Raw genomic sequence first — 26,792 nt, 5'->3', positions numbered from 1 at the left:
CACAGCATCACAACCCAGCAACTGGGTTGCCCTGCCCTGGTGAACACCTAAGGCTCCGCCCCTCACTATGTAACAGGTGTGACCAGACCAAAAAAAAAAAAAAAAAAAGAGAGAGAGAGAGAGAGATGGCTCAAATAGAAGAACAAATGAAAGCTCCAGAATCCATCCTTATAAGCAACCAAGAGATAGCCATCCTATCAGATGCACAGTTCAAATCACTGGTGATCAGGATGCTCACAGAATTGGTTGATTTTGGTTGCAAATTAAATGAAAAAATGAAGGCTACAATAAGTGAAATGAAGAAAAATACACAGGGAAGCAATAGTAATGGAAAGAAAGCTGGGTCTCACATCAATGGAGTGGACCAGAAGGAAGAAAGAAACAACCACACAGAAAAGAATGAAGAAATAAGAATTAAAAAAAAAATGAGGAGAGGCTTAGGAACCTCCAGGACATCTTTAAATGTTCTAATATCTGAATTATAGGGGTACCAGAAGGGGAAGAGGAAGAGCGACAGATTGAAAATGTATGTGAACAAATAATAAAGGAGAACTTCCCCATTCTGGCAAAGGAAATAGACTTCCAGGAAATCCCGGAAGCTCAGAGAGTCTCAAAGAAGTTGGACCCAAGGAAGCACACACCAAGGCACATCATTATTACATTAGCCAAGGTAAAAATGAAGGAGAGAATCCTAGAAGTAGCAAGAGATAAGGAGGCAGTCACCTACAAAGGAGTTCCCATCAGACTGTCAGCTGATTTCTCAAAAGAAAACTTGCAGGCAAGAAGGGGCTGGAAAGAAGTATTCCAAGAAATGAAAGGCAAGGACCTACATCCAAGATTGCTCTATCCAGCAAAACTTTCATTTAGAATGGAAGGGCAGATAAAGTGCTTCTCAGATAAGGTCAAGTTAAAGGAGTTCATCATCACCAAGCCCTTATTATATGAAATGTTAAAGGGACTTATCTAAGAAAAAGAAGATAAAAAAACATGTATAGTAAAATGACAGCAAACTCACAATTATTAACAGCCACACCTAAAACAAAAAGAAATTAAGCAAACAACTAGAACAAGAACAGAACCACAGAAATGGAGAACACAGAGAGAGTTAGCAACAGGGCAGTGGGAGGAGGAGAGAGGGGTAAAAGGTATGGAGAATAAATAGCATAGATGGTAGGTAGAAAATAGACAGGGGGAGGGCAAGAATAGTATGGGAAATGTAGAAGCTAAAGAACCTATGACATGTGGACATGAACTAGAGGGGGGGAATGTGGGTGGGGGAGGGTGTGCAGGGTGGAGGGGGATGGAGGGGGGTAATGGGACAGCTGTAATAACATAATCAATAAAATATTTAAAAAAAAAAGAAAATCTGAAATAATCAACCAAAAAGCCCAGGAACTAATAAGTGACTATCCACAAGGTTGCAGGTACAAGGTCAATATACAATAGTCATTTGCTTTCCTATACACTAAAACTGAACAAGTAGAATATGAAATTTAAAACACAATACCATTTATATTAGCACTGAAAAAGATGAAATACTTAAGTACAGTTCCAATAAAATATGTACAAGATATATATGAGAAACATTACAAAACTCTGATGAACAGAATTAAAGCATTAAATACAGCATAAAGAGTTATTCCATATTCATAGATGGGAGGAATCAATATTGTCAAGATACTATTTCTTCCCAACCTGATCAATGCAATACCAGTGAAAATCCTGGAAGATCATTTTGTGGACATTGACAAACTTATTATAAAGTTTATATGGAGAAGAAAAAGACCCAAAATAGGCAACACAATAATGAAGGAGAAGAACAAAGTCGGAGGACTGACACTACCTGATTTCAAGACATGACAGTGTGTATCTGTGAAAGAGCAGATGAAGAGATCAATGGAATAGAAGAGAGAGCTCAGAAATAGACCTGCATAAATAGGGTCAACTGATCTTCAACAAAGGAGCAAAGTCAATACAATTATAACAAAGATAGTCTTTTCAACTGATGGTCCTGGAGTAACTGGATATCACATGCAAGAGGAAATTAAATTAGACATAGACATTATATTCTTCAAAAATATTAACTCAAAGTGGATCATAGACCTACACATAAAATGCAAAACTACTAAACTTCTAGAAGATAACATTGGAGAAAACTTGGATGACCTTGGTTATGTCAATGACTCTGACAATGTACCACCAAAGGAACTATCTATAAAAGAAAGACTTGAAAGACTGAACTTCATTAAAATTAAAAACTTCTGTGCTGTGAGGGTCAGTGTCAGGAGGATGAGAAGACAAACCTCAGGTTGGGGGAAGAATTGCAAAAGAAGCATCTGATAAAGGATTATTATGTAAAATATACACAAAACTCTTGAAGTCAAGAATAAGAAAACCAACCCAATTAGACCAAAGATCTTAACAGACACCTCACCAAAGAAGATAAACAGATGACCAGCATATGTAAAAATGTCCGACATCATACATCATCAGGAAATAAAAATTAAAATAACTGAGACATCACTACAAACCTAGTTGAATGGCAAAATCCAGAATGCTGACAACACCAGATGCTAGCGAGGATGTAGCACTTATCCTGTGCTAGTAGGAATATAATATCATAAAGCTACTTTGGAAGATAGTTCAGCAGTTTCTTACAAAACAAGTAATACTCTTACCATACAATCAAGCAACCACACTCTTTGGTATTTGCCTAAAGGAGTTGAAAACTTGTGTCTACATGAATAACTGCATATGGACATTTATAGCATTTACTAATAATTGTCAAAACTTGGAAGCCATCAGTTGAAATGGAGGAATCAACTGTGATACATAGAAACGGTAGGGTATTATTCAGCAGTAAAAAGAAATAAGCTATGAATTCATGAAAAGACATTCAGTAACCTTAAATGCATACTACTACTAAGTGAAAGAAGATAGTCCGAGAAGGCTACCTAGTATATGATTCCCACTATATGACATCCTGGAAAAGGGCAAACTGTGGAGACAATAAAGAGATGAGTGGTTGTCATGGGTTGGTGGGGGCACCGTGGAGGGGTGTGGGCTGCAGGAATGAATAGGTAATGAATAGGAATTTTAAAGCAGTGAGTGAAAGTACTCTTTATGATACCATAATGATGGATACAATGTCATTATACATTTGTTCAAACCCATAGAATCTACAACACCAAGAATTCATCCTAATGTAAACTATGGGTTTTGGGTTAGTTATTATGATGTATTGCTGTGGCTTCATCAATTGTAACAAATACACCACTGTTGGGGGGAGGGGTTGATAAAGCAAGAGACTATGTATGTGTTGCAGAAGCAGGGGGTATATGGGAAATCTCTGTACCTTCCCCTCAGTTTTACTGTGAACTTAATATGGATCTAAAAAAAATTGTCATAAAAATGGAGCTTTATATTCAATGTTCATAATTTCATATTATGAAATTTATTGTGTAAGTGCTTTAAACCCATGTTGGTTTTCAAAAATTATCAACCTAGCTAAAAATGTTACTGCTTAAGTAAAAATTGAAAAAGTCACTGACCTTTACATATTCCCCTTGAAAGGCAAAGAGACTTAGGCAGAAAATAAAAAACAATTAAAAAAAAAAAAAAGCACAAACACTTTGCAGGTAACATCTGCCAAATAGAGCACACTAAAATTCCCCCAAAGGCATCTTGGTGTCAAGTTATGGGAAATTTTAGAAAAATTTGTTTCAGAAGAGTGGGTAGATAAAGAGGCAGAGACCTGGAGGCATCTTTCAGGGGCAGGAGTGGATCAATCACCCTAAGGACATGGAGCCAGGTTGGAGAGAGTGAGAAGTAGGAAGTGGGAAATGCAAGTGGAGATTGGCATGGGGGAAGGGTCCCAAGGATGGGGTTCGGGTTAGGGAGGTTGTGCCTCCCCTGAGGATCAAAGGAAAGAATGCATGAGAGTTAAAAGCACTGGGACGTTTGAACATGCACAGTCCAGAAATGGAAGATGCATATTTACATAAGCTGCATTCAAGTAGATGGTGGGGGAGGTGGGAGGGAGGGCAGCTAGGCAGTGGTGGTCTCCAAGACCAGGTGGAAGGATTGCCATGCCCATCTGGGTTTGTGGTGGACACCATCAGCCCACCACCAGAAGTTTCTCCAAGCATCACTCAGTGGATAAAGGGCAGAGTACAGGGGCTGCCCAGTGTCCAGGACTAGCGGAGCAGGGAGAACAGGAAGTCCAGGGGAGCTCAGATGTTGGAGACACATGTGGACAAAGGCAGAAGGTGAAGTCAGCAGGTTGGTGAGCTGCAGAGGTGGAAAGTGGGAAAACTGAGTTTCCAGAGTCTCCAGGAGCAGAATCTGGGAGTTTCCAGTGGACTGACAGGAGAGTATGCCTTCCTGCAGGCCCAGCCCTTCTGAGTGTCCTCCCTGGAGAGCGGAGGTGATGAAAAGGAGGTCAGGTACCCGGCTTCCCAGGGCTGCGGCTCTGCAAAGGCAGAAACAGCAGCCCAGGTCAGCTTCACAGGATGACTGCCTGTATCCACAGCCCCTGCTTTGCCTGAAGCATCTCAGCAGAGTTCCTTTGGACCAGTAGCAGCAGAAATTTACTGGAGTTTGTTTAACTAAAAGAGGATTTAATGCTAGAAGTCAGGAACTTCTCACAGAAAGGACCACAGAAACTCTCACAGGGCCTGAAAGTAGTAGGGACATTAGAGGCTGAAATGCCAGCAAGAAGGCAGCTTCTGTCTGCATCAGTCTGTCTGCCCTTTTGTCTTTTCTTCCCCTCTGGATCACCCAGGTCCCCACCTCTGCTTCTCTCTGTCCATCTGCCCCCCAGTTCCTCCTCAGCTCAAGCAGCCAACTCTGATGGGCTCTCTTACTCTGAGGCCCCAAGTGCACGTTCCTCAGGAGGAGAATATGAATGACCAGCTTGGGTCAGTTTCCACCTGTACCCTGGGCAAACTTGTGGTGAGTGGGGGCGGAGGGCAGGAAAGTAAACATCACTGTCTGGAAGGGACGAAGCTCTCAGAGAAGGCAGCTGTAGGCTGGTATGCCTCGCTGGGGCCACCAAAGATCATGTTCAGTGGTCAGTGCCAAGAAACCTGAATAAGGGTGGGCACAGAAAGGCTCGGGTGACCGTGGTCATCCCTTCACTTATGGGAAGCTGAACTCCAGAGGCTCAGAGATCCTTGTCTGGGGTAGGGACCCAGCTGTGGCTGTGGGCATCAGGCAGGATGGGCACACATGGTCGCCAGGGGAAGCCCTAGAACAGCCTTGAAGCAAATGTGCAGTACTAACCCCTAGATGCAGTGGCTCACACAGTGCTCCCCAACCCCTTAAAAGGATGCCCACCAGCCACTTTCCTCAAACAAAGGGAGAGGTGGACTCTGGAACAGGAACCCATCTTTCCTGTTTTTCAGGAAAGATGAATCGGCTGTACAACTCATTGGAGCCGAGAGTGATGGACGATGACATGCTGAAGCTGGCTGTCGGGGAGCAGGGCCCACAGGAGGAGGCCGGGCTGCTGGCCAGGCAGGAGGGCATCCTCTTCAAGGACGTCCTCTCCCTACAGCTGGACTTCCAGAGTGCGTATCTAGGGGTGGGGGACACCAGGCAGGGTCCCCTGGCTTTCTCCATTCCACATCCCAAACCCAGAATTTCACCCAAAGTCTGTATAAAATGATAAAATTCTCCCACCCCAAATCTAAGTGAACCACAAAGGCCTTCGGGTCCTCGGAGTGGGGCCCCTGGCAGGAGGAACCCAGAAAGGTGGCCCTAAACCTATAGGCAGGAACTGTGGGGAGGAGGAGGCAGCGCCCTGGGAGTGGGCTTTGTAGGAGGGGCAGGAAACAGGAGTGGGTGGGGCCTTGAGGGTAGCAGGTGCCTGCTGGGGAAATGTGGCTGGGGACCAGGTAGCTCCTCATGCCTTAGCATCCACATCTGTGAAACAGGGTGATCACAGCCCCAGGCCAAGTACAACTTGGAGGACAAGTTAGGAAAATGAGTGTGTAGTTTGGTGTTCACTGAAAAAGGCTGGTGAGGGGTGTGAGAGGGAACCAAAGGGGCCCTCAGCCCCACATGTACTGTGCCAAGGCCACTCCCTCCTGGGTACCTGTGCTGGCTTGAACGCATCCACTCAATAACAAGGATTCTTTTCTTTCTCTTTTTTTTTTTTTACTGGTTTTGGTGGGGGATTGCTTTCCTTTTTAAAAAATTAAATATATTGGGGCAACATTGGTTAATTACACTGTATAAATTTCAGGTGTACAACTTTGTAACACAACATTTGTGTACTCCATTGTGCACTCACCACCCAGAGTCTTGTCTCCTTCTGTCACCACATAGGAGTTGATCCCCTTTGCCCTCTTCTTCCGCCCTGAGACCCTGCCTCAGCCGGTCTGTGCAAGGCTCTGGCCCCAGCCTCACAACGCCCATGGGCCTCACCAGAGTATGGCCTCCAGGGTTGCCCTCAGCTCTGCAGGAGCCCACTGGCCATTCAGAGCACTGAGGGCCCCTGAGTGGCAGAAGGGCCTTTACCAGAGGGGGCTTTAGCATTGACCACCCTCCATTTGCTCGCCCTCCCCAACCTAAGGTCCATTCATCCAGTATCTATCAAGGGCCTGCTATATGCCAGGTGCTACTCTACGTACTAGGGAGTCAATTGTGAACAAAAAAGACAAAAAACCCTGTCCTCATGGAACTGACATTCACGTGAGGAACACAAATAAAATAAAATGAAGGAAAATAACAGTGTATGCTAAAGGTAATATGTGCGATAGAGAAAAATAAAGTAAGGAAAGGAGGGGGCTTGGGGGTAGGGTGCAGGGTTTTATGGGGAGGTCAGAGGCCTCACCAAGAAGGTGACAAAGACTGGGAGCAAAGACTGGGAGGAGATAAGGGGAGGGCCCATGTGGAGATCCAGGGAAGAGTTGAAGGGGAGGCAGGGCCAGTGCAAAAGCCTTAAGGCTCAGGCCTGTGTGGAGACAAGACCAAGAGGCAGCGGGTCAATCAGCATCTGCCCTGGGAGTTGGGGGGGGCTTGGTTTGTATAGAGACTGAGGTAGGGCCCTACAAGGGTCCTGAGCACAGTAGGGACAGGGTGGGATTTAGGTTTTCACAGGATCTATGTGACTGCAGGGGGATGATTGTGGGGGCCACAGGCTGGAGCAGGGAGTCCGGGGAGACTGCCACTGCTGTGGCCTGGGACCAGGAAGGTGGCAGTAGGGGATGGTTCCGTGTCCATATCGAAGACAAAATTGGCTTTTTGGGCAGTCCTGTCATGCTAGTAACTCATTTAGAGCTAACTGCCAAATACATTGGGTTTTGTTGTATTGTTTTGGCTTTTCCTCAAGAAGTGCTGGCATATAGGGAAAAGCCAACATACCAGTGTGCCGGGCACAGCACCCAGGAGTGTGGGAGCCACCAAGAGGAGTGGTATCTGTAGGAAGTCAGCCACACCCATGGGCTGTCAGTCTAAGGCCAGGCAGGGCCAGAGAAAGTGCCTGGGAAATCCAGACTGGGATGGGAGGTGGCCAAGATGCTGAGGTGGAACAGAGCCCCCACCCAGAAGCACAAGTAGGAATGGTAGCTGGAGTCATTCTGGGAAATCGGGTTCCAGAGAGCTAGGGAACCAGACCCCAGTCCTGCCTGGCCCTGGGACCCCAGGAGAGGCAGGGCCTGCTGGATCAGAGAGACTGTCCTCTGTCCACTGCCCACCGCAGGGAGGCCTGGCTTGAAGAGGGCCACTGGATGGGCCTCACAACCTCAGGGCCAACCCTGTCCCTCTGAATGAATATTGACACTGCCGCCTGCTGCCTGAATGTCAGTTAGTAAGGGCATCTTTTTTCCCTTTCAGTTATGTATTGATATAATGAGCATATTCTAAGTTCTTATTAATATTTCTAATAATTCTTAGAAATTATTACAAAAAAATACAGAAAAAAAGGGCATATAAGCAACAGAGCTATTTGTAGCTTCTGGAAAAACCTGGGGATGAGTTTAGGTCTCTCAAATTTTACATGCACAGAATATACTTATTTACACTTAAATGTTTTCAGAACTCTGTGGTTGCCAGTGACAGAAGCCAACATGCCTGGTGGGAGGGGTATAGAGAATGGGCTGGCTGGGTGAGTGTGCGGGGGGGCCCTCAGGGATCACAGGCTCAGGTGCCTCAGAGACAGGAGGAATCTGCCTCTCTGTTGTATGGGCAATTTATCCTACTCCTCATATGTGGGCATTCGGGGCTCCCCGGTCTTCCTGCCCCTCAAGTGCCTAGATGTATTTCTTTATACACATACATAAGTATGTCTTTGCAGACAGATTCCAAGTAGAGAAACTTCAGGGTCAAAGGGCAGAGAAAGTAATTATTTCAGTAAACATGGCCAAATTGCCCCCCAAAATATCTGAGCTGGTTGACCAACCCTCCCACCAACAGTGCACAAGGAAGCATTCTCTCTGCACCTTGATTCCGTTTGTCACACTGCAGAAGGAAAAAGAGGACCCTTGCCTGTGTCTTGTGCCCCAACTTGTTCTGGCTACCTGGGCAGATCCCCAGCCTGGCCCTAGAGGCAGTGTGAGTGAGTCCCATACCCTGAGCAGCCCACCTTCCTACTGACCTCCCTGTGACCCTCAAGGACCGGACAGCCCTGCTGTGGCCCTGGGCACCCATCAGCACCCACCGAGCATTAACAGGGGCTCAGAGCTCCTCAGCACTCAAACCTCATCTCCAGGGCCCCCACCTGCGCCAGCAAAGGGCAGCAACATTGTGGCACCTTGTGTGCGTAGCACGGGTCACCTCGATCCTCTGGCGCACTGGCACCAAACTCGCACCTGAAGCCGAGGCATCTCCTCTGATCATTACAGACATCCTCCGAATTGACAACCTCTGGCAGTTTGAGAACTTGAGGAAGCTGCAGCTGGACAATAATGTCATTGAGAGGATCGAGGGCCTGGAGAAACTCACACACCTCATCTGGCTGGGTAAGGCTCCTTTTTGTGTGTGTCTGCCCTAAATAAAGGTGCCACCCTGCCAAGATGATGCTTGCCAAGGTTGTCTCCCCAGGCAATACTCTGCTGCCGGCCCACCACAAGCCCAGGAACAACAGAAGCTCTGTCTGCAGGGAATAGGCAAACTACTCTTTTTAAGAGCCCGGAGGCTGTGCTGGGTAAACACAGCAAAAATGTGCTTGGGCACGCCAGCACAGGATGTTCGCTCCCACCTGTCAAACTGCCCATTTTGGGATGGAGGGTATCAAAGGAGCAGCCTTGGGTTCCTTCTTGTTCTCTAGGCTCAGGTCAACGGGTGACTGTGGGTCCCACCAGTCATGGGGACTCAGATCAGACCAAAAATAATCATCATGGCTGCCAGTTGCACTCAGCTCTTACTATCTGCTAAGCATGGGCCTGTGTGCTTTCCACGTGAGGTTTTTTTTAAATCCTCACCCCAGGACATGTTTACTGATTTCATAGAGAGGGGAAAGGAGGGAGAGAAACATTGATTGGCTGCCTCCCCACACGTGCCCTGAAGGGAACCAAACCTGCAGCCCAGGCACGTGCCCTGACTGGGAATCAAACCTATCACCTTTCAGTTTACAAGACAACACTCCAACCAACGGAGCCATACAGGCCAGCACTCCACGTGAGGTGCTTTAATCTACATAGTATCCCCATTGTAGAGATGAGCAAACTGAAGACCCAGCAAGTACTAAGGGCATCTGAGTCCCAGCCCAGCTCTGTCTGACTCTAGAGCTCTGGCCCTCACTGCTAGGACCTCAGGGCTCCACCTGCTGAACTCAGAAGGCCACCTCACAACTGGTGAGGGCCAGTGGGCACTGACAGGTACAGGGGGCTGGCTGGAGAGCTCACAGCCACCCTGAAAGACCTGTTGCAGCCCCAACCTGCAGAAGAGGAACTGGGGCTCCGGGAGGCCAAGGCACCTGGCCATAGCTCCACGTCCAGGAAGTAGTGAAGCTGGGATACAAACCCACACCTGTCTGACCCCAGAGGCTGTGTTCCCTGCATCCTATGAAACTGCTTGCCCCTAACAGGCAGCCCGAGCATTGATGAACCTCCCAGTTTGCAAAACAGTCTTTGCTACAAAGTAGTCTACAACAACCCCTAGACAGGGTCACACTGCAGTTTCACAGGCACGGCTGCTGAGGCTGAGAGGCTAGAGGGCTCGCTGGCATCGCAGGCTGCAGGCAGCAGAGGCTGACCACAGCCAGGGCTCCCGTCTTCTAGGCCCAGGCCTCTTGTCCCCAGTACTGCTTCTGGCACTCTAGCACTCATTCACACCAAGTGGCCCAGGTGCACACCAGAAATTATCTGTCTCTCCAGGAGATGAAAGAGAAGAAGAGGTTGCTGGGTCAACCCAGACCCTGAGCCATGCCCGCTCTGGAACGCCTGCCAGCACTGGCTGTCTGAATGCTGTGCTTTTAGACCAGAGCTAACAGTCCCAGGCCCAGGTGTCCCTCGGATAGAAAACCAGTGCCACAGGTCCTTAAGAGGTGCTCTGTGATGCCCAGCATTCTGTGGTATAGGGGTGAGAAAACAGAAGGGGAAATTTCTAGCAAAAAGTCAGCCTACACCCCTCGGAGAGTCAGAAAGCAGCCTTTGTCCAGCCCCAGTATTAGTAGTACAGGGTCCCACAGGCAGCAAGAGAGAGCTGGGTCCCTGGACGCAGGGGCTGAGCGATGGGGCTCACAGCCACTGCCTGTATAACCTGTAGGTGGCCCACCAGTCGGCTGCCCCAGGGCTGAGGGTGTGCTGGAGCTGGCTAGTACTGGTTCTGGAAGGCTGATTGTGCACATCTCATCCTCCTTTTGCATTCAGGGATGTCTCATTGGTAGCTTGAAGTTGGCCATAGTGGGAGTATCATTCCACAGATATCGGCAAGCCCAACAAATCAGAGCTTCCCTCCCCACACCCCAAAATGTCAAACATTCACCTGCAGCACTGATTCTAGTGGGTGTGGCCAAGCCTCCAAAGAACACAGCCTGGCTTGTGGTGGGAAACGAAGTGGACAGGCTTGGCAGTTAGCAGACCCCAGTTTCTATCCCAGCTCTGACAATGTACTAACTAATTTTGCACGAGTTATTTCAGCCCTCTAAACCTCAGTTTCTTTATGTGCTGTGTGCATATCTTGGGCATATTACCACCAGCCCGTCTTTTAAAAAAAAAGATTTTATTTATTATTGTTAGACAGAGGGGAAGGGAGGGAGAAAGAGAGAGAGAGAAACATCATTGTGTGGTTGCCTCTCACGCATCCCCTACTGGGGACCTGGCCAGCAACCCAGGCATGTGCCCTGACTGGGAATCAAACCAATGACCCTTTGGTTCACAGGCTGGCTGGCGCTCAGTCCACTGAGCCACACCAGCCAGGACACCACCAGGGCCCTTTAAACCTTGGTTCCCTCATCCATAAAATGTAGGTGGTGATCCCTGTGCCATGAGGATTAAGTGAGGTAATGTACTTAGGGTGACCACAGAGAAAGGAGCAGTAAATCATCACCAGTCTCAGCTGTCAACAGGCAAGTACCCCCACTATACCAAGGAGGCTCAGTTAAGATGTGGAGAAACTGACCTTCCAAATCACCTTTTTAATGTGGCAGCTGGCAGCTATCATGATTGTATTTCCAAGCTCTCAAAAAATTCCCAGTTTGAGCCCCTGGACCATTGGAGTTCCAGGACAGGGTTGCAGTTCTGTCCTCAACTAAACACCTGTGGTGGAGAAATATCAGTTTTATTTCCAAAGATGTGAAACTTCGGCTAGAGAGGATCGTGACATCTCAGTTGGTCTTGAGCTTGGGCTTAGGCTTGGGGGAAGTTTGAGTCTGGTTCAGCTGGATGAACCTAAAAAACCTGGCCTGCCCTTTGTCCAGGGAGGAGCCCTAGGTCAGCTCTGGCACCACTGGCATTAGCTGTGTGACTTCGAGTAAATCACTCAGCCTTTCTGAGCTTCAGCTTCCCAATCAAGATTTCTCTCCCAATCTCCCTGTTAGGAGAGAAATTCCAATCTGCCACTCGCAGCTGTTGTCTGGGCACATTCACACAAGCACTTGATGAGCTGATAAATGCTGTTCAGGTGGGAGGTGTTAGCACTGAAATACCCAGAGGAGTGAGGGAGGGGGCAGTGCCTCCCCCCACCCCAAGAGAAGCTGCTGCAGATCTGCCAGAGAGCACTTCCAGCTCAGAATAACGACAGCATGGACCTGAGTATTTGCCCATGTGCCCCCAGCCAGGACGATGAGTAGCAGAACTGGAGAGGGTGATGAAAGTTGGGGGCCACAGGAAGGAATCCATGCACAGCTTCTAGAAAACTACAAGCTGTCTGACAGTGAGTTGGCTCTGGCCGATACTTCAGCACTGGCTCAGAGAGCACAAGCAGCCCTGACAGGTCTGTTTCAGGGTGCTCCCCCTCCACCAATCCATCACTCAGTCCTTATGACCCTCTTCCTTCCAGACCTGTCCTTCAACAACATCGAGGCCATCGAGGGGCTGGACACCCTGGTGAACCTGGAGGACTTGAGCTTGTTCAACAACCGCATCTCCAAGATCGACTCTCTGGATGCTCTGGTCAAGCTGCAGGTGCTGTCGCTGGGCAACAACCACATCGGCAACATGATGAATGTGAGCTGGGAGGGCAGAGGGCAGGGCTGGCCCTGCAGGGGCAGGGAGCTGCTGGGGTCAGCGTTGCAAGGGCAATGCAGGCTTAGCCTTTTCCAATAGACCTCCCCCTTTTCCTAGAAAAGCCAGAAACCCAGATGAGGTTTGATAATGTTTGCACAAAATGCTTAAACCCTGAGTGCCCCTCTGTGGGCCCTGCCTTGGTGGGGTCTATTTCTCTCCTGAGCCCTTTCCTGAGGCAAGGACCCATTTGGTGTGGGGCATTTGGCCTGTGCCCAGTGGACACAGACCCACAGGTATGGTCTCTGTGGAGGAACCTAGCATACACCCACATAATCAAGACACACAAGGTGACAAGAAGCTGATGTCCACCCTGTGTTGTGTGCATGTGAGGGGGCAGAGGTCACTGGTTGTTTCGGGGAAGGTGGGCTGCCCCTGTCCTTCCCCATGATGGGCTTGCAGCCATGAACTGGGAGCACGATCTCAGTGTCTGGGGCTGGGACAGCATTCACAAGGGGCCTGTGTCAGAGGCGACATCACTAGACAGCTCCAGGGACAGGCCTGCAACTGGGAATTTTCTCCAGTCTGCCAGTCAACCCTGGGAGCTCTCTGATACCCTTCCGAGACTCCTTTTCTGCTTAGGTTAGTCAGGTGGTGGCCTGGGCCCCAATCTTAGCTGTAAGCCGCAGGCTCAAGCCTTCTGCACCTCAGTTTCTTCGTTTGTAAAATGAAGACAATGACCATAACTCACCTGCCAGGGGTCAGGTGAGAGGTTGAGCATGAGGCACATCATTCAGTGTCAGACCAGACTTCGTTCTTAACAAAGGGAGGAGTGTCAGAGCCAAGATCCCTCCTAGAGTGTCAGAGGAGGCCAGGTGACTTGAATCGAATTCATTAAAATGTAATTGGATTTTTGCAACTCAGCGGAAAGAAGAACTTTCTGGGAGGTGGGGAATGGCTTGAGGAAAGGCCCAGAGGTGCACTTGGGATGCCTGCCCGGGAATGCGCAGCCCCCTTGAGGAGCCCAAGGCACCTAGAAGGGGTCAGGGGGCGGGGGCATGGCAGTAAAGGGGTGCTATGGAGGCTTTGTGCTCCGGTGTGCCCAGGGCAAGTCTTCTCTGTTTGGAAGGAAGCCCCACCCACTGCCTGTGAGGATGGACCAAGCGGGATCATGTGAGTGGGAGGAGCCAGGATGGCCCCATCAAACTGGTCTTCACCTGCAGGTCAGGTGGGCTACAAGGACTCAGGGTGCAGTAGTACATTGGGCAGGTGTTCTCAGGAGGCCACCCTGAGCCTGAAGGCAGGAAGAGCCAATGTGCAGAGCTGTGACAGAGGTTGCTGCTGTTGGTGCTGGGGCTCCCTCCTGCTGGGCCATTTGGCTTGTGCAGAATGCCTTCCAGAAGTGAACAGTTGGAGGACCAGGGCCTAAGGCCTTTATCCCCCAGTCCCACCCCCCAGAAGCTGAGGGAGGCCCTGGGATTAACTCCCTGTTGCCCTTGCTTCAGGCTGGGCCTCTGGGAATGCAGGCAGAGAGCAGGGAAGGGATGGGCACCACAAGCAGGAGTCTGTCACAGCTACAGCTGAAGCCACAGCCAGCAACAGGGCCCTTCAGCACCAGGACTCATGGTGCTCCGAGGGCAGGCAGCCATGGCCAGGCTCTGGGATACAGGCTCCTGCTGCCCCTCAGCTCCACTGTCCTCAGTGTCTCCCTAGGCTGATTCTCATCATGGTCATGGTCAGTGGCCAGGGCCACAAGCTTCTTTGTCTACATATAGCAGGACAGTGAGCACAAGAAATCTCCCCTGACAGTGACCCTTAACTGTGATCAAGGCCCCCAACCCCTCAATCACTAGCAGAGCTGATTGCTTAGATGAGTGGCTGGAGTGGGTCACATACCTGTAGTAATGCCTGTCCAGAGGCCCAAGCCCCAGAGGCTGAGCAGCCCAGGAAGTTTGCCCTGCACACCAGACAAGAGAACATAAACCTAACCCACAATTTTTTCAGGGCCTCAGTCTTGATCGCTCAGCCTGCTATCTGCTTTGTGGCAGCAGGGCGCCCAATGGCTGGCCGATAAGACTGCTGCACACAGAGGATCTGTGTGAGCAGTCAAGAGCTGAGATTTAATCAGCTCCCGACTATCTGAGCTTGGGCCAGGGACTTAGCATTCCAGGAGCCCATTTTCCCATCTATAAAATGAGAACAACAATAGTCTCCCCAATAGGTTGTTGTGAGGGTTGAATCAATCAGAGTGTTAAATGCCAACACTGGACCTACCATGAATAGGTAAAGTAATGGTTATTCAGGAATTTTCAGATTAAGTGCTGTACCCCAACAGCCCTCAGTCGTGCTGTTGGAAAACCTTTCTGAACGTTTAGCAGCTTTTCCTGCTGAGGTAGGCCTGACAGCCCCAGGCCTACAGTGAGTGCTCTCCTCTGATTTGTCACAACTTGGACAACACAGACTTCAATGGACCGAGGCCCTGTCCCTTTACAAAGGTCCAGGCCTGGGCACCATCTCCCTCCCCAGGCCTCAGGCATTCTCCCCTTCCACCTTGCAGGGCCTGGGCCAGAAGAAACCCCATCCCCCTTCCTCCAGTGGTGCCCTAGGAACCAGGTGGCCCCTCATGAGTACAGGGGAGGAACAGGCGAAGCTGTTCCCTGGAGAGAGAGGAAGGAAGGAGGTACCTGGGGAGAAGCTGCCAGGGAATACTGAGGTAGCTGGGCCTAGAGCTTGCCCTGGGGGCTTGGACATACCCCACAGATGCTGGGGTCCCTACACCCTCTTTAGCTAATAAGGTGCCAGCTCCTTTGGTGACTTGACCCAGAGAGTCTGACTTAGGAATCTGCCAACCCTGAGCATCTGTGATTTTAGCACTTACCTACACTATGTATCTGACATCTAATTATATACTTTTCTGATATTTATTTATTTACTAGGCTAGTTTTAATACCTGTTTACTGCATCACAAATTCACAGATGTTTTGGAGGATTCAGGGTACACAGGGCAGAGCCCCTTTCACCCCGGCCTCAGTCCGAGCTTCTCTTCCAGAGTCCACAGCTGCCTCTGTCTTTATAGGCATCTTGTTTAAACATCACATCTCCAAGCCTCTGCCTTCAGTCAGCCCCTCTCTGTTGGACCATTCCACCGCTTAGATGCAGCATGATATGTTTTTCCAGTCCCCCACATGTGGGCACCAAGGCTGTTTCCAAACTCATGCCATACACACGCGCTACACTGGATGTCCTTGAACAGGGCTTACTCTGCACCTGGGCAAGGCCACATGCAAGGTGAATTTCTAGAGATGGAATTTCCGGGTCTGAGGACACATGCATTTTTTATGTTGATGAATACTGCCAAATTGTTATCTATGGAAATGAAACTACTTACAAAAACACCAGCAATCATGAAAAGTCCTGTTTCTGCTCACCCTATCACACTTTGTTACCAAACTATTCTCTCTTCAAACAATCTAAAAGATGGGATAAAAATGGAATTTCACTGGAGATCTCTTAAAAATTAAATCACATCCTGTCTCCTCACACCATATACACTTTACACTCCAAAGGCTTCCATTGCCCTTAGGACGAATCCAAATTCTTGACTGCAACCCTGACCCAAGTCTTCCGTGACCCAGCCCTGACCTTGTTTCCAGTCTCCCCTCAAGTTCTGCCCCAGGCCCCTCCCAAGCCCAGCTCTAGCCGCCCTGGCCTTCCTTAGGTCCTGAAAGTCGCTGTTCTCTCCTGCCTCAGTCTTTGCCTGTGCTGTTTTTGCTTTCAGCTCCGAACTCTCCCCTGCCCTCGGGAGGTCAGCTCCCTTAAGTCTCAGAGATCCAAGTTCCCTCACTGAAAAAGGCCTCCCTATTGTTTCCTCTCCTGGCCCATCTTTATGTTTCTATAGTACTTAACCAAAGTGTAATTATTTTATTTACTTTAAAAAACATTCTTATCCCTGCCCCTGGAATGGAAGTTCCTGCTACAAGGACAGGAACCATGTGGGCTTTGTTCCCCCTGATTCCCCAAGGCCTGGCCTGTGTCTGAGGTCTGGTGTGTTTGTTGAATGAATACATGAATGTCTGAAAGAAATTCCTTTAGAAAAGCATGTTATATTTTTTATCTTTTGCATAGTACAGTGTCTAGGTATTCAGAAGATGTTATCAAATGAAATGCAGGCATACCTAGGAGATACTGCAGGTTTGGTTCCAGGCTACCTCAGTAAAGCCAGTGTCCCATTAACACATTGTATGCGGGAAATGTATTTATACGTTTTACGTTGACTGGTAGTAGAGCACATGATAAAAACTACCCGCAAACAATGTGTTAAGTGAATCTGGTGAATGTTTTGGTTTCCCAGTGTGTAAAAAGTTATGTTCAGACAACACTGTAGTCTATTAAAAGTGCAACAGCATTATGTCTAAAAACAATGTATATACTTTAATTTAAAAACACTTTATTGCACTTCCAGCAAAGATGGAATATAGGTAGATACACTTTGCCTCCTCTCACAACCAAAAGAAGAACAGCAACAAATTTAAAAATAAAAAACAACCAGAACTGTCAGAAAATCGAACTGTATGGAAGTCCAGCAACCAAGGAGTTAAAGAAGAAACATTCATCCAGACCAGTAAGTGAGGCAAAGACAGGCAGCCAGGCAGAGAGGACTCGAAGCAAGGTGGCTGCTGGCAGAGCAAGTGGTCCCACATTTGTGTGCGGATAAACTGGGAGGAACAACTGGGGAGCAAGATAGACCACACAACCCAGGGTTCCAGTGTACGGAAATAAAGCCTCAAAACCTTTGAATTGTAAAACCTGTAGGGGTTGCAGCAGTGGTCAAAATTCCCAGCCTCATGGAAGAGTTCGTTGGAGAGACCCAGAGGGTCCTAGAACATGCAGAAGCCCACCCATCCAGGAATCAGCATCAGAAGGGCCCAATTTGCTTGTGGGTAGCGGAAGAAGTGACTAAAAGCCTGTTAAGAGCCAAGCAAGTGGCATTGTTCTCTCTCAGACCCCTCCCCCACATACAGTGCCACAAAGCAGTGATATGGGGTGTCCCACCCTGGTGAATATCTAAGGCTCCACCCCTTACTATGTAACAGGCACACGTAGACAAAGAAATATGGTCCAAGTGATAGAAAAGATCAAGCTCCAAAAATAGAAGTAAGCAATGAAGAGATAGCCAACCTATCAGATGCAGAGTTCAAAGCACTGGTAATCAGGATGCTCACAGAAATGGCTGATTATGACGCAAAATCAAGGAAGAAGTAAAGGCTATGCAAAGTGAAATAAAGCAAAATATACAGGCAACCAATAGTGAAGGGAAGGAAATGGGGACTCAAATCAATGATTTGGAACAGAAGGAGGAAATAAACATTCAACTAGACCAGAACGAAGAAACAAAAATTTTAAAAAATGAGGAGAGGCTTAGGAACCTCCAGGACATCTTTAAATGTTCCAACATCCAAATCATAGGGGTGCCAGAAGGAGAAGAGGAAGAGCAAGAAATTGAAAACTTATTTGAACAAATAATGAAGGAGAACTTCCCCAATCTGGCAAAGGAAGTAGACTTCTAGGAAGCCCAGGAAGCTCAGAGAGTCCCAAAGAAGTTGGACCCAGTGAAGTACACACCAATGCATATCATAATTACATTACCCAAGATCAAAGATAAGGAGACAATCTTAAAAGCAGCAAGAGAAAAGGAGACAGTTACCTACAAAGGAGTTCCTATAAGACTATCAGCTGATTTCTCAAAAGAAACCTTACAGGCAAGAAGGGGCTGTAAAGAAGTCTTCCAAGTCATGAAAGGCAAGGACCTACATCCAAGATTACTCTATCCAACAAAGTTTTCATTTAGGATGGAAGGGCAAACACAGTGCTTCCCAGATAAGGTCAAATTAAAGGAGTTCATCATTACCAAGCCCTTATTATATGAAATGTTAAAGGGACTTATCTAAGAAAAAGAAGAAGATCAAAACTATAAACAGTAAAATGACAACAAACTCACAGCCATCAACAACTGAACCTAAAAAAAAAAAAAAAAGGAACTAAGCACACAACTAGAACAGGAACAGAATCACAGAAATGGAGATCACATGGAGGGTTATCAGCAGGGAGGGGGAGTGAGGAGAATGGTGGAAAAGGTACAGGGAATAAGAAACATAAATGGTACATACAAAATAGATAGGGGTAGGTTAAGAAAAGTATAGGAAATATAAAAACCAAAGAACTTATATGTACAACCCATGGACATGAACTAAGGTGGTGGGGGGAATGCTGGTGGGAGGAGGTGTGCAGGACAGAGAGGAATAAAGGAGAGGAAAAATGGGATAACTGTAATAGCATACTCAATTACATATATATATGTATATGTATATATACATATATATATGTATATATATATTTCATAGCAACAAACTCACGAATATAGACAATAAGCAGAATAGCAGTTACCAGTGGGGAAGGGAAGTGAGGGAGACAAAGAGGGTACAGTGAGTCAAATACAATGTGATAGAAGGAGACCAGACTTCTGGTGGTAACATAAGATAGAATGTACAGATGTACTATAAAGTTGCACATGTGAAATTTATCTAATGTTCTTTTTTAAAAATTTTATTCATTTATTTTTAGAGAGATAGGAAGGGAGGCAGAAAAGGAGGGAGAGAAATATCAAGTTGTGGTTGCCTCTCATGTGCCCCCTAATGGGGACCTGGCCCGAAACCCAGGCATGTGCCCTGACTAGGAATCAAACTAGCAACCCTTTGGTTTACAGGCTGACACTCAATCCACTGAGCCACAGCAGCCAGAGCTATCTAATGTTCTTAATCAATGTTACCCCAATGAATTTAATTTTAAAACTTTCACTTTATTGTTAAAAAATGCTAGCCATCATTTGAGCCTTCAAGGAGTCATAATCTTTTTGCTGGTGTAGGGTTGTGCCTTGGTGTTGATGGCTGCTGACTGAAGGCTGGAGCGTCTGCAGCAATTTCTTAAAATAAGACAACAATGAAGTTTGCTGCATTGATCGACTCTTCCTTTTGTGAACAATTTCTCTACAGCATGTGATGCTATCGGATAGCATTTATCCCCAGCAGAACTTGTTTCAAAATTGGAGTCAGTCCTCTCAAAACCTGCTGCTACTTTATCAGCTAGGTTTATGTAATGTTCTAAATCCTTTGTTGTCATTTCAGCAATCTTTATAGCATCTTTACCAGCAGTAGATTCAATCTTAAAGAAACCATTCTCTTCGCTCATCCACAGGAAGCAACTGCTCACCCATTAAAGTTCCATCTTCAGACCCCATCTGTAATTCTCTTGCTATTTCCACTACGTGTGCAGTTACTTCCTCCACTAGCAATTACTTCCTCCACTAAAGTCTTGAACTTCTCGAAGTTATCCACGAGAGTGGCATCAACTTCTTCTGAACTCCTGTAAATGTTGATATTCTGACCCATGAATCACAAATGTTCCTAATGGCATCTGGAATGGTGAATCCTGTCCAGAGGTTTTCAATTTACTTTGCTCAGACCCATCCAAGGAATCACTCTCTTTGGCAGCTGCTGCCTTACAAAACATATTTCTTAAATGATAAGACTTGAAAATCAAAATTATTTCTTGACCCCTGGGCTTTAGGATGGATGCTGTATTAGCAGGCATGAAAACAACACCAACCTCATTGTACACCTACCTTCGTCAGAGCTCTTGGGTGACCAGGTACATTGTCAGTGAGCAGTAATACCTTGAAAGGAGTCCCTTCTTCTGAGCAGTAGATTTCAATAGTGGGCTTAAATTATTCAGTGAACTATGTTGTAAACACATGTGCTGTCATCTAGGCTTTGTTGTTCCATTTATAGAGCACAGGCAGAGTAGGTTTAGCGTAACTGTTAAGGGCCCTAGGATGTTCAGAATGGAAAATGAGCACCGACTTCAACCTAGTCACCAGCTGCATTAGCAGCTAACAAGAGCGTCAGCCTGTCCTTTGAAGGTGTGAAGCCAGGCACTGACTTCTCCTTTCTGGCTATGAAAGTCCTGGATGGTGTCCTCTTCTAATATAAGGCTTGTCTACAATGAAAATATGTTGTTTAGTGTAGCCACCTTCATTTACTGTCTTAGCTAGATCTTGTGGTTACCTTGCTGCAGCTCCCACATCAGCACTTGCTGCTTCACCCTGCACTTTTATGTTATGGAAATGGCTTCTTTCCTTAAACCTCACAAACCAGCCTCTGCTAGCTTCCAAATTTCCTTCTGCAGTTTCCTCGCTTCTCTCAGTCTTCACAGAATTGAAGAGAGTTAGAATCTCATTCTGGATTAGGCTTTCACTTAAGGCAGGGCTGTCAAACTCATTTCCACATCAGCCTCGTGGTTGCCTTCCAAGGGCCAAGTGTAATTTTAGGACTATATCCTTACTAGGGGCAAGGAGCTCGGCGCTGCCACTGGGTAGAAACAAGGTTTCAGGCCAGATAAAACAAGGTGGAGGGCCAGATTTGGCCCACAGGCCTTGTGTTTGCCACCTGTGACTTAAGGGAATGCTGGGATAGTTTACTTTTCCATCCAGACCACCAAAACTTTCTTCCTATCAGCTTAAATAAACCTGTTTCAATTTCTTACCATTTGTATGTTCCCTGGAGTACCTTTTCCTTTGCATTCACAACTTGGCTGTTTGGCACAAGAGGCCTAGCTTTCGGCCTATCTTGGCTTTCAACATACCTTCCTTGCTCAGCTTAATCATTTCTAGCTTTTGATTTAAAGTGAGAGGCATTTGACTCTGCACTTCATTTGAACACTTACAGAGTATTAATTGGCCCAATTTCAATATTGCTGGGTCTCAGGGAATAGGGAGCCCCAATGAGAAGAGGACAGATGGGAACAGGCAGTCAGTGGAGCAGTCAGAACACTCAACCTCATTTATTAAGTTCACTGTCTTTTATGGGTGTGGTTTGGGTGCCCCAAAGCAATTACAATAGCAACATTAAAGATCATTGATTGCAGACCATCATAACAAATATAATAGTAATAATACAATTTGAAATATTGTGAGAATTACCAAGATGTGACACAGAGACACAAAGCGAGCAAATGCTGTTGGAAAATGATGCCGATAGACTTGCTCCACATGGGATTGCCTCAGACCTTCAACTTGCAGAAAACCCAGCTGCAAGGCACAGTACAGCACGGTGCAGTGGCAATGAGGCATGCCTGCATTGGCTGTGTGCTTGACTTTCCCCTCATTTTAATAAAAATTGAGTGTAGGAAAATGAAACAACAGTTAGTGGAATGTTCCACTAGCCATTAGCCAGTTGATTCAAGATTAACTATAAATTGGGTTCCATTCAATTTAAGAGATTTGGACTTTTCCCACAGGGCTTTATGATCTAAAAAGACATACCTATTCTGTGTGACCAATAAATAATAATGATAACAACACTACTACCATTTCCTGAGTAGGTGTCAGGTACTCTCCCACATGCATTTCATAGGTTATTTCATTTGATTCTTACAACACATGTATTATATAACATCCTCATACCCATTTTGTAGATGAGGAAGTTGAGGCTCACAGATATTCAGTAACTTGTCTGTCCCACAGCTGGCATTTGAACTCAGTTCTTCTGATTCTTTGGAAAGCCCAGGCCTGACCAAAGGCCTCAGTACAGCCACCCATCCTGGACCCCCCAACCACCCTCCTCCCCATCACTCTACCCAGTGCAGAAGCGGTTATGGCCTGGCTGCAAACTCTGCCACAGTGTCAGAGAGAGACTGCCAGGGATGTTTTCAGCCTTGTGGCAGCCAAGAAAAGGGACCATCTCCCCTCTCCTCCCCAGATCATCTACCTGCGGCAGTTCAAGAACTTACGAGCACTCAGCCTCTCTGGGAACCCCATCGCCGAGGCAGAGGATTACAACATGTTCATCTTGGCCTACCTTCCTGACCTCGTGTACCTGGACTCCCGGCACATCGACGACCACATGGCAAGCATCTCCCTCTGGGTCTCCTAGTTCTGTGAGACAGTCTTCAGGTCCCCTGGTTTCACAGAAAGGGACACTGAGGCAGAAAGAGCACCTCTTCCTCACTCTTACCTGCCTCTGTCAGAACGATTCCAGGAGGCCCCTTGAGGTCACTGTAGAGTGCTTGCTCACAGTGCCAAGGCTCTGTCTGTGTGCCGCCCCCAGGCCATTGTGGGGAGTCCTCTGGTTCTTTCGTTTGGGACCTGTTTCTTTGTCTCCCGATTCTGGCTGCCTCTCTCTAATTGTTTCTGGGTTAGGTAGAGCAGCTATGCCTCCCAGTCTTAGCATGAGGTCATATGTAGTAGGTGTCCAGTGGAGCTCAGTGGCACCTGATCACTAAGCCAGGTGCTTCAGGAGTGTCCCTTGTGTGGGTTCTGTGAACCCTCCCTGTGGTAGTTGAGTCTTGATTGCTGTTGGCTCATCTGTGGGTGGGGTTGACCCCAGGCTGGCCGACTGTGAGGATTGACCCAACCACAGAGAACCACGAGCTGCCGTGCTGTGCTGACCCTGTGAAGTAGAATTCACCCCAGCAGGGTCTGTGCCTGCCGAGATCTGCCTTTGGATGTGCCACTTGTGGAGCAAATTGGGTCCTGCTCTGATGTGGTCTGAATCCTGCCAGCAGGTTTGTTGACTCTGGGGTCTTTTGGGAGGGATCCAGTGCAGGACATGTTAGGCGCTGCCTGTGACCGGCCCTGGGCTACCTTTTTGGAGCCACAAAGCAATCCACAGTTTGCCGCTGCCTCTGCTGGGCCTGGGTCTGCGTGGGAGGGGAAATTCACACCAAGGTTGGCTTTCACCCGCACCAATCCCCAGGAGCAGGTCAGCAAAAGGTCCAGGACTCCCCAAGATCTGCTTCTGCCAGCTGGCTGCCTGTTAGGCTCAGTCACTGAAAGGGCCTCTGGCAGTATGTGGGTTGCATGAGATAGGTTCTCAGTGAGTCACCAGGTAGGGGCAAGTGGTGTTCACCGGGCTGAAACATTCACACTCGGCACCAGTGCTGGAACTGGGGCCACTCAGCGAAACTCTCAATGCACAGCAAGGTCAGCCTGCACCACAGGTGCCTGTGGACCTTTGTGGTAGGCGGGGTCTCGGGGAGTGGTAAAGGTGAGGGCATCAGGTTCATCAGGCCCAAACAGACCAAGATTGGGACGTGTGAAGGGAGGGTTCTCTTTGCACAGGACCAGCAGTGCTGGTCAGGCATGTGAGGGAAGAGTGGCCCCTGCCCTGGAGCCGCACAGCTCAGTCTGTCCCTCCTGGAGAGCATCCCAGGAGAGGCCGCAACAAGGGCCATGCTGGCCTGCATGCTGGCCACAGCCAGCTCACTTCTGTGTAGTGCATAGCAAGGAGGGGCCACTTGGAGATGGGAGGGTGGGGCTAGTGGATCTTCCGTGGGGGTGTGGGTGGTGCCACTGGTCAGGGCCAGAGGTGGGGGAGGGGAGTGGCCCCCACCCCAGAGCTACACAACTTAATCTGTGATACCCACAGAGTTTGCCCTCAAGAGCCCCTCCAAGAAAGTCCACACTATCAGCTCAAACCTTCAGAGCCCTTCTATACTGTCTGATTTTCATGATGAAGTTGAGACAAAAACATGAGGGTCAGCAGCCATGGCAGAGCCAGGATTCATCCCTACTCTGTGCACCCCAGAAGCAACATTAATAGCTAACTGTTGTGCATTTATGTGCTAAGCAAATTGCAGTATTTCACCACAATCTGTCAAACAGGCTCCACTCTTATCCCCAGCTGGCCAATGGGAAAGTGGTCACAAGTAAGACAACTCACGCAGGATCACATGGCCACTGCCAGTCAAGTTGGGCACTGCCTAGGCAGTCTAGCAGCAGAGTTTGTGCAGGGCTCCCCCCAGCCAGGGGGGCACTGCCCTGTCCACTAGTGGTTTGTCCACTGCCAACTCTGTCTACCACCTACCCTGTCCACCACCTGGTCTGTCCACTGCTGACTCTGTCAACCAACTTCTCTATCCACCGTGGACTCTGTGTACTGCCTAGTCTGTGCACCATCCCCTCTGTCCACTGCCCCCTTCTCTCCTATTTTCCCTGTTATAAGCTGGTTCTCTTTCACTTGCTTCTCCTTCTTTGCAGTGTGATCCGTTGGTGGGAATCATTACCACTGGACAAGAGAATCTCTCAGTGTGTGAGGCTTAGGCAGCAGGACTGGGATACCCCTGTGTGTTGGGAGCCAGGAAGACTGAGGACTGTTTGTCCCGCCCCCTGCTTATCACAGGATGCTGGTGCCTTCCTAGGAGAGAGGACCCTGTGCTCGGGGCAGGCTGATTGGTGTGTGGAGCCCGAGGAGAGCCCGGGGAAGTAGGGAGAAGGGCTGGACTGTAGATCTCCACACTGATCCTCCTGGGCCAGGACTGAGGAGCAGAGCCCTGCCCCCAGGCAGACTGCATGGCTCTCCAAGTCTAGAGCTCTCCACTAGCATTTTTCTCCGAATAAACCATGGGGCTGTACAATTCCAGATCCCCTCCTAGGCATTCTCTCCTCAGTCCCCAGAAGTTTCCACAAAGGGCAGTAGCACAGCCTGGACATCCCCACTGTGCTTTGAGGAAACGAAGACTGCTTTCAGGGTTCTGAGACATGCTTAGAAGCATTGAGATAAATAATAAGTAAAAACTGAGTTCTGCCCTATCTGGTATGGTTTCATTGGTGGGAGGATTGTCCCGTAACTGAACGGTTGTGTGTTCAATTCCTAGTCAGGGCACATACCTGGGTTGCAGATTCCATCCCCGGTCCTGGTGTATATGATTCCTGGTCCTGGCATGTATGGAAGGCAACCCGTCGATGCTTCTTTCTCAAATTGATGGTTCTCTCTCCCCTCCTCTCTCCCTAACGCAATGGGAAAAAGAAATCCTCAGGTGAGGATAAAAAGCCAAGTTCTGCAAAGCAGAAGAACCTGTCTGCATTACTGTCCATCCTGAGGCCAGCCCCAGCCTGCCCAGACCCCGGCCTCTCAGTGCTATAGGAGTCAGACAGCAAGACAGCAGAGCCCCATCACAGGCCGACCATGGGGCTAGGGCAGGTTCTTGGGTGCCTTCCAGGTCCAAGGACCCACCCCCTACCTGCGTTTCTATGAGGCACTTTGAAGTCAAAGCCCTAGGCTGCACCTGCAGGCTGGCCCTCCCTTCAGTCCACCGCACAGGACGGGCAGGGGCTGTGAGCTCCGGGGCTCCATGCAGGGAGGGGAGAGACAGGCAGGACAGGCAGTTGCCATCAGCAGGGTCACGGGTGGTGTTTGGAGCTCATCTAATTGAAGATGGAGGCCCAGGGAGAATCCTGAGCAGTTCTCAGCAGAATTCCTGATCTGGTGATTGATCTGGGAATTAGAGGAAAAGAGAGAGATAGGGGAGGGTGTGCAGGATCCATGGTCCAGAGAGAAAGAGAGAGAAAGAAGTAGCCTCACTCAGGGCTATAGGAATGGAGATGGCAGGAGGGCTGGGTACTAGAAATTTTTCAAAACTTAAACTTATTTATTGAAGTATGACTATGTTAGGAAACAGAATGTAAGCATACAGCTCAATGAATAGCAAGAGATCTTCAGAAGAATTTCAACTTGTGCAATATACTCATAAGCAGTTCTCAGCCAAGGCCCATGTTAAGGCATAACATTATGCCAACATGTGTCCTGACATTGTGTTTGATTGGAACTGGGCCAGACCTCGGACAGCACAGGGCAGTGAGAGGCAAGCTCAGGCTCTGGGGCTATACAGGCCCTGGGTAAGGCCCTGCCTTCTCTTACAGTGCCAGCACACTGGGAAGGGAGACCAACAGTGAAATCTTCCCACAGATGTGTGGAAATGCCAGGAGGGCAGAGCAGGGGCTGAGAGAGATGTATAGGGGGGTTGTTGGTTATTGGATGGCTTTCCCCAAGGAAGTAGTTTTGAGATGGATCCACAGGACGGGCAGGAGTTGACTGGGCAAAGCCAGAAAGCAGAGCACATGCAAAGGCCCTGGGTCAGGAGGCAGCACTGTGAGCAGCCCAGGGTCTGGAGCTTGAATGGCTAGAGAGAAGGCCGGGTGGAGGGTAGGCAGGCAGAACCTTGCAGGCCAGAGCGGGAGCTTGTCACTACCCTATGCCCAAGAGTAAGCCATAAAGGGTAAGTGAAGGACTGGCAAGTTCAGATTTGCATTTATCAGATTGCTCTAGTTGCTTGTGGGAGGGGTGGACAGAC

The 26,792-nt window shown here is 48.3% G+C and overlaps 1 protein-coding gene across 2 annotated transcripts in view; it reads left to right on the top strand.

Moving 5' to 3' along the window:
• The window catches only part of DRC3 (dynein regulatory complex subunit 3), a 47,008-nt gene that overhangs the window by 2,891 nt on the left and 17,325 nt on the right, over positions 1-26,792 (top strand). For both annotated transcript variants that reach the window (XM_045824019.1, XM_045824018.1), the window contains exons 3-6: positions 5,406-5,570; positions 8,847-8,963; positions 12,445-12,611; positions 22,421-22,567. In XM_045824019.1, the coding sequence (XP_045679975.1) occupies positions 5,411-5,570; positions 8,847-8,963; positions 12,445-12,611; positions 22,421-22,567 (591 nt within the window). In that variant the 5' untranslated portion in view covers positions 5,406-5,410. The remainder of the gene's footprint in view (positions 1-5,405; positions 5,571-8,846; positions 8,964-12,444; positions 12,612-22,420; positions 22,568-26,792) is intronic.

The sequence above is a fragment of the Phyllostomus hastatus genome, unplaced genomic scaffold (assembly GCF_019186645.2).
Source record: "Phyllostomus hastatus isolate PE091 unplaced genomic scaffold, TTU_PhHast_1.1 phas_scaffold_55, whole genome shotgun sequence".
In the NCBI taxonomy this organism is placed as follows: Eukaryota; Metazoa; Chordata; class Mammalia; order Chiroptera; family Phyllostomidae; genus Phyllostomus; species Phyllostomus hastatus.
Note: the sequence above shows the minus strand (reverse complement) of the source record. Positions and strands in the feature narration are given on the sequence as shown.